An 8,219-nucleotide genomic window follows, 5' to 3' on the forward strand; every position below is an offset into this window, starting at 1 on the left:
CTACTCCTTTGGAAGCACGAAACTGGATAGCACACATTGAGAAGATCTTTGAAGTATTAGGAGTTGTAGATCAGTATAAAGTCAGACTAGCCACCTACAAACTAGAAGATGATGCACAAACATGGTGGGAAGGCCATAAGCAAGTCAAAGAAGGAGACACTTATGATGTACTCTTTCATGGGCTGATTTTTGTACCCTCTTTTATGAGAAGTATTTCTCTACAGCTGACAGAGAAGCCAACGTAAGGGAGTATGCTGTTATACGACAGAGGGATGATGAACCAGCTTTAGAGTTTATGACTCGATTCTCAAGATTGGCTGGTATTATTGGGAGTGCAGCAGGCTCAGCACAAGAGCAGGCAGAAAAATGTAAATGGGCAGTCTGTGATCGCATTCGAAAGTCAATCATGTTTATGAAGTTCTAAGACCTTACTGAGGTAGGTGATGCCATTAAGACCTTTGAATTCGAGAGGAAAGAATTCTTGTCTCGAGTTGGAGAAAATAAGAAAAGAGACCGAGATGGGCAACCAAAGCAGGCTATGGTCCAATCATCATCTATTGTTGCTCAACATCAAGACCGTAGGGTTCAAGCTAATCGAAACCTTGGCAATCAAGCACGTCCATGGCAACCTAAAACCCAAAACCATAAACCCGCTCAGAATCAGATTCAGCCGTATACAGGACCGATCAGAGCTCAACCACTGGATCAATATGGAAGCCCGAACCAGACCACGAGCTCTACATGTAACATTTGTGGCAAGAAACATGGGGCGTCCGTCATAAAGCTATGGGAGCATGTTTCAGGTGTGGCCAGATGGGGCATATGATTAAATATTTCCCTAAACCAGATACTAAGAAAATTGCTGGAGGAAAAGTTGCACCACCAGACACTGGGGGAAGAGTGTTTGCACTTTCTGCTACTGATGCTGCTAATGCTCAAGGTACTGTATCTGGAACCCTTCATCTTGGTGAACGTAGTATCTATGTTTTATTTGATACGTGTCCAGCATACTCTATAGTTTCTCTATCGTTTACTAAGTACCTTCCTATTAGACCAACCCCGATAGATCCCACTCTGACTATTTCCACTCTGATGGAAAATTCAATCGTAATCACTCACGTTTATAAAGATTGTCCAATCCGTATTGAATCCGTCGTGTGTAACGCGGATCTATTTCCGATGCATGTGCCTGACTTTGATGTTATCCTTGGAATGTATTGGTTAACCAGTCATCGTGTGACTATTGTTTGTTATTCAAAACGTGTCGTATTTGGTGATCTTAGTTGTCCTAAACTCGTCTATCAAGGTATTGTACCCCATAAGACTCTTAAGATTATTTCTGCGCTCAAAGCTCGTAAGCTTATATTGCATGGTTGTGCTGGATTCTTAGCCTCGATTAAAGATACCTCTGTTATCCAAAAAGACATTGATAGCCATCCTGTTGTTTGCGACTACCCTGATGTATTTCCGGAAGAATTACCAGGACTACCGCCTAACCGTGATATTGAGTTCACAATCGATTTAATCCCTGGTGCCGAGCCGATTTCAAAAGCACCTACCGTATGGCTCCGTTAGAATTAAAGGAACTAAAGGAGCAATTGCAAGAATTGCTAGAACTGGGATTCATAAGACCAAGTGTCTCACCATGGGGTGCACCGGTCTTATTCGTAAAGAAGGACGGTAGCATGCGTTTATGCATTGACTACCGAGAGTTGAATAAGATTACCATTAGAAATCGGTACCCTCTACCTCGTATAGATGACCTTTTCGACCAACTTCAGGGCGCTCAGTTCTTCTCAAAAATTGATCTAAGGTCAGGTTATCATCAGCTAAAGATCAAGAAAGAGGATGTTCCTAAAACTGCTTTTCGTACTCGCTATGGTCATTATGAGTTTTTGGTTATGCATTTTGGGCTAACCAATGCTCCTGCAGTTTTCATGGACTTGATGCACCGAGTATTTCATGAGTTCTTGGATAAATTCGTTATTGTCTTCATCGACGATATCTTGGTATATTCTAGAAGTAAGGAAGAGCACGAGGAACACCTGCATAAAGTGCTTGGGACGTTGCGACAAAAAAAGTTGTATGCAAAGTTTTCAAAATGCGACTTTTGGCTCAACCAGGTTGCATTCTTTGGTCATATAGTATCCGCCGAAGGAATCAAGATGGACCCCGCCAAGATCGAGGCAATTACAAATTATCCTAGACCCACTTCTACTACAGAAGTTCGAAGTTTCTTAGGCTTGGCTGGATACTATCGAAGATTTGTAGAAGGATTTTCCGTTATTGCCTCACCCCTTACGCAGTTGTTGAGGAAAGGAGTAAAGTATTCCTGGAATGAGGAGCGAGAAGGAGTTTTGAAGAATTGAAGAAACGACTCGTATCTGCTCCGATACTTACTCTGCCTTCTGGATCAGGAGGCTTCCAAATCTACAGTGATGCTTCAAAGAAAGGCCTTGGTTGTGTGTTGATGAAACACGGTAAAGTCATTGCTTATGCCTCGCGTCAATTAAAGCCTTATGAGGTTAATTATCCGACGCATGACTTGGAGTTAGCCGCTGTAGTCTTCGCGTTGAAAATTTGGCGTCACTATCTCTACGACGAGACTTGCGACATATTCACTGACCACAAAAGCCTCAAGTATTTATTTACGCAAAAAGAACTAAATATGAGGCAACAAAGATGGTTAGAGCTCCTGAAAGACTATGACGCAAATATTCAGTACCATCCGGGAAAAGCTAATGTAGTAGCTGATGCATTGAGTAGAAAGAGTTTTGGTACAGTATCTTGTCTTCAAATCCACCCTCGTATAATCTATGATCTGGATAGATTGGGTGTCGGTATTCATGTTGGTGATTCTAATGGTTACCTAGCTAGAATGCAAATCGAGCCTGACCTAATATCTCGGATTAAAGATGCACAGAAGTACGATGGCGAATTATGGGCGATAGTGCAAAACCTCGAGGTAGGCAACAATCGGAATTCCGAATGGATGAGCATGGTGTGATTTGGTGTGGCAAAAGATTGTGTGTGCCTGATGATTCCGCTCTTCGTGAGTCGTTACTAGCTGAGGCACATAGTTTACCATTCTCTATTCACCCGGGATCTACAAAGATGTATCGAGAATTACGTCAAAACTTTTGGTGGAGTGGAATGAAGGAAGACGTTGCCAGATACGTAAGTAGATGTCTCACTTGTCAACAAGTAAAGATTGAGCACCAGCGGGCCAGTGGTTTATTGCAGCCGTTGGAAATTCCCGTATGGAAATGGGATGAAATTTCAATGGATTTTGTTACGGGTTTACCAAAGACCTTTAAGAAGAATGATACTACATGGGTAGTTGTTGACAGACTATCTAAATCAGCACACTTATTACCTATTCAAGAAAAATTTCCAGTGAGTAAATTATCCGAAATATTCCTTCAGGAAATTATTCGACTACATGGTACCCCGTCTTCGATCGTTTCAGATAGAGATCCACGATTCACTTCATGTTTTTGGAAAGGCTTCCAAGCAGCTTGGGGCACACGTTTGAAGTTTAGCACCGCTTTCCATCCACAGACAGACGGTCAATCAGAGCGCACAATTCAGACTTTAGAAGATATGCTTCGTGCTTGTGCACTTGAGTGGACGGGTAACTGGGATGAATATTTATGCCTTGTTGAGTTTGCTTACAACAATAGCTAGCAAGCAAGTATAGGAATGGCTCTATTTGAACTCATATACGGTCGAAAGTGTCGAGCACCAACATGTTGGGAAGAAGTAGGAGAAAAGATCATTGAAGGACCCGAGTTAGTCCAAATTACAAACGAAAAGGTCACTGTTGCTCGAGAAAAGCTTAAAGAAGCTCAAAGTCGACAAAAGAGTTATGCAGATCAGCATTGGCGGGCACTCGAGTTTCAAGTCGGCGATCATGTGTTTCTGAAAGTATCACCTTGTCATGGTGTTCGTAGATTCGGTATGAAGGGAAAGCTTAGCCCTCGTTATATCGGGCCATTTGAGATTCTCGAGAGAATTGGAGAAGTTTCGTATCGTTTGCCATTACCTCCACAACTTTCACATGTTCATAACGTGTTTCATGTGTCCTTGTTGAGAGGATATAATTACCATCCGCTTCACGTCATTAGTTATCCACTACATAAGATCCATGAAGATCTCTCGTATGAAGAGGAACCCGAAGCAATTCTGGATCGACAAGAAAGAGTTATGCGTAGAATAGTAATTCCTTTTGTTAAGGTTCTATGGAAGAACCACTCCGAGCGTGAAGCTACATGGGAAACTGAAGAGTCAGTTCGTTCCGCATATCCGAATTTGTTCGAGTGATAGAACCTTTAGTCCAGGTAACTGTGAACCCTACCTCCGATCTATTACATTATCTAAAGTATGAGGATATTTTAAAATTCTTTACACTACTTATGTGATTATATATACTCTAATATGTCTCTGAACTATGGTATGAGTACCGATAGTTGATTTGTTATCTGTTCCGTTCTCCGACAACTTCCCTATGGCATGATGATACATTCTAGGAAAACTATTAGGGCATGGTAGTAAGGTAATTGACAATTACGGACGCGTGGTAATTGTGAATTACAAGAACAAATATGCGCTAATGGGATTCCTAATGTGTAGATTGGTGTCTAACCTCTGTCTCTATTATTATATAATTGTTTTTCTCACCTCTGAAAGGATCCGTATTCAAACCTACAAATTTCGAGGACGAAATTTATTTTAAGAGGGTAATAGTTGAAAAAACCGTTAAATAATTATATATATATACATATATATAAATAAGTGAATAACAATAATAACAAGTATATACAACATAATATGGAAAGTTTATAATAGTAATAATGATTCAATATAAAAAAATATAAATGTGTGTACATTCACAGCCTCCCTTTCGGTGGGAAAACAAAAATAGAAAAGATAATAAGTAAATTCAGCAATAATAATTGTGATGGAGATGAGTTGCAGTGGGTGTCTTCTTCATTTTGGAAACCATAATTTTAGAGTTTGACCATTTGAAAACCTACTCTTTGTCTTTTTCACCAACATAGGTAGCAAATAATATATTTTCACAATCTCTTCAAGAAATCGTATAAACAACCTTATCAAATCATTTCTATCCACTGTATCACTGTTAAAGATATTTTGAAGACCCTCTCAACTACTATATAAATTGAATTAACCCTAAACACATATAGAAAAAGAAAAACTAAAAGACTCACTTCAGACAATCCTTCAGACATCTCCAATCAACCAGTTTCCATATATTCTAAACCCAAATCCCCCAAAACTTCGACGATTCCGACGACCAAAGCCAACTGCTGCCGCACGTCGCCACCACCACCTTTATTTCGTTCACCAACACGACTTCACCATTCACGTTCCTCCACCTCCCACCACCATACCCACCATATCCGTTAATAACTGAACCGCCCGCTATCACCGCGAAACCACCCAACGTAACAACAAGTCGACGTCTCCACACTCTCGAATCCTCATCCAACCCTTAGAACACGCGAGCCAAGGCGCCGCCACCTGATTGCGTTTTCCGTTTACCACCACCAACGATTGGAGTACCATAGGTTGTTTGAAAACATCACCGCGGTCGCTGTTCGCGTTTATTTCGGGAAGTATCTTTGCCACCGTATCGCGAGTCCAACCAAGGTAAACCGAACATGAACCTATATAAAACATCTAGATAAGTTAAACATGATTCATGACATAAAACAAAAAGGTTTACAATTAATATGGCCATCTAGCTTATGTTATGATGAGTTAGCATGTTAAAGATGACAAAACGGAAATAGTGAATAAAGCAATTAAATCTGAATAGTAAACATGGAAACTCATAAGCTCCACTGGTTAAGATGTTTCAGTTTTAAACAGAAGGTCCAGGGTTCGAAACCCCTTTGCTGCATCTATTTTATTTTTAAGATTATCAGCTCACTTTAAGTATATAATTAACAGTTTCTAAAGTTATATTCACAAGCTGGTTGTTGGTCTGTTGGTTAAGTTTTTGGATTGCAATAGAACAGATGTAGGTTCGAAACCCGTAGGCAGCAATCATTTTTTTAAATAGCTTAACAGCTCCTTTAACTGATTTTTGTTTAACTGTTTCTGTAAACATTAGCAAGTGTTGAATTAGTTCGAATGGTTATAAAAAATAAATAAATTAATAATTCGCTAGTCACGAGTTCAAACCCCACCCAATGCAAACTATTTTTTTAAACCTTGTTAGATATTCATCCATAATTTTTTTTAAACATTTAAATTATATTCTTGTTTAAATATATAAATAAGAGATATCGACCTCGTTAATAATAGTTATTTTTCATAATCAAACGACTCTATGTTTTCATATTTACATAAGATAAAATCCGACTATAACCTTATATAAACTGTACACGAACTTATGAGCTACGTGCATACGATGTAGGGTGATTAAAAAGAGCATCACTTATATAATTTATCTCCTAAGACAACTAATCAGCAATCAAGGTACGGATCCTAACCCCCTCCCTATTGTTAATATTTTCGATTGTTGTATACCCCGTTGATATTATATACCTTTGGAACTCCTAACGTCTTTGACACCTCGATTCATTTGGTCGTCTGTTCGATTCATTTTCAAATTATGATTTGATATTTGACTTGTTAGTGTGCGATATATTTATTATTACATTGTACTCGTTATCGCATGTTCCGTGATTTATTAAGATATGAATTGTTATTGTATAACTCAGATTATTTGTACTCTGTTACCCTGAGCACTCGCTTCCCGTGGAGTGTCCCACGGGCATAACATTGTGGCGGCGATGTTATGTGCTCCTTTCGTGACGGGGAGATTAGTTCACGGCGTTTCTTAAGTACAGGTGTGGTACATAGCTATTAGGAGGCGTATCGATATATCCTAGTTCAGTTTTTCAGTTTCAGTTTCAGGAAATGGTTGTGGGTATGCCAACTTACGCCATTTCGGGTGATTGACATATAGGAGTGGCCCCCCTATATGTCGTCACATATTATCATACTCAGTTATGCTTATGGGTACATCTGTGTGATATGTTTCAGTTCAGTTATTTCAGTTATATGATTCTAATTAGTTATATGTTATCATATATTATGATATTGTATTCAGTTAATTATTACTTGCTTTTGGGCCTTAATATTCCATACTTGGCATTCGGCTCATTCCGTAACTCTTTTTACCCTTCAGGTTCACAGGATACTTTGGGCGGGATCAAGAGAGAAGCCTAAAACTTAGGAATAATTGGAAGATGTATGCTAAGCTTATGTTATATGAATAATATGTATTTTGGACTTAGTATTTGAACTATCAGTAGTATGTACCTTCTAATGAAGTAATGGAATTATGTCTTTTTGTCTCTGTATACCTCCGTACATTGTGACACGTCAGTCTATCCGGGTTTGAGTGTTACATTTTCACTCTTTATCTTCCTCAAACATAACGTTACTCTGCTCAAAATTTTCAGATTTTTTGATCTTTGATTTTCGGTGTTTTGATTATACTAGTGTGTTTATAAGGTATAGATGATCACATCTTTGTGATTTTCGTCAAAAATGGCATAGATTTGATAGGTTAATTATGATATTTTGCTATCAGGTTTTTAAGGTTTATGAAAACCTTCATTTATCTGATCAATACCCTGTTAAATAAATTTATTTTGATATCATTGCAATTGGAATGGATTTCCGAGATCCATGGTGATCTTTAATCATATTTTGATTGTTGATTGCTGGGTTAATTGTGAACTTTGGCTATCGGGTTTTTATGCTTTGTTTAAACCCTAACCTACTTGACTTATATCATGTTTTGGACTCTCAAATCGATACCATTTCCTTTGCAATGTGTTTCCGAGATCTTTATGATCATTGACTCGATTATACATCGATAATTATGGGATGGGAACTAGCACCCTAAAGACAGCTACTCTCGCTTTCTAACAGTAAACTAAACTGCCTTCCGGTCGCCTCACCAACGCCTTCTCTCCCTATCGGTCGAACTTTTCCATTTGTTGACTTATTGTGTTCTTGGTTAATTTTGACCTTGACCTGAGAAGTCAAAGATTAAGCCTTTTATTGGCCATTCGTTATACTTAGCGAATTGGAACTCATACGTTTCCAATTCGTTAAGTAAATCACACGAACTAGATTGGCAAATCCGTTTAATAATGAATCAGATGTGCATTCGT

At 38.8% G+C, this 8,219-nt stretch overlaps 2 protein-coding genes across 2 annotated transcripts; both read left to right on the forward strand.

Annotated features, from left to right (window-relative positions):
- The first annotated feature begins 822 nt into the window (after window positions 1–822).
- On the forward strand, window positions 823–1,575 carry LOC143555641 (uncharacterized). Its single transcript, XM_077045163.1, has one exon. It carries the CDS (start codon window positions 823–825, stop codon window positions 1,573–1,575), a length of 753 nt encoding a protein of 250 aa, XP_076901278.1.
- Window positions 1,576–3,677: 2,102 nt separating this feature from the next.
- On the forward strand, window positions 3,678–4,698 carry LOC143555642 (uncharacterized). The gene has a single exon (XM_077045165.1). The coding sequence runs from the start codon at window positions 3,703–3,705 to the stop codon at window positions 4,321–4,323; it is 621 nt and encodes a 206-aa protein (XP_076901280.1). The 5' UTR covers window positions 3,678–3,702; the 3' UTR covers window positions 4,324–4,698.
- Window positions 4,699–8,219: the final 3,521 nt, after the last annotated feature.

This window comes from Bidens hawaiensis, unplaced genomic scaffold (assembly GCF_021521415.1).
Source record: "Bidens hawaiensis isolate Kalapana, Puna unplaced genomic scaffold, B.hawaiensis_p1.1 tig00018224_1, whole genome shotgun sequence".
Taxonomy (NCBI): domain Eukaryota; kingdom Viridiplantae; phylum Streptophyta; class Magnoliopsida; order Asterales; family Asteraceae; genus Bidens; species Bidens hawaiensis.

What these genes read in the sequence shown, in the direction of transcription:
- LOC143555641 (XM_077045163.1), top strand. Translation starts at nt 823, where the DNA reads ATGATTAAATATTTCCCTAAACCAGATACTAAGAAAATTGCTGGAGGA.
- LOC143555642 (XM_077045165.1), top strand. Translation starts at nt 3,703, where the DNA reads ATGGCTCTATTTGAACTCATATACGGTCGAAAGTGTCGAGCACCAACA.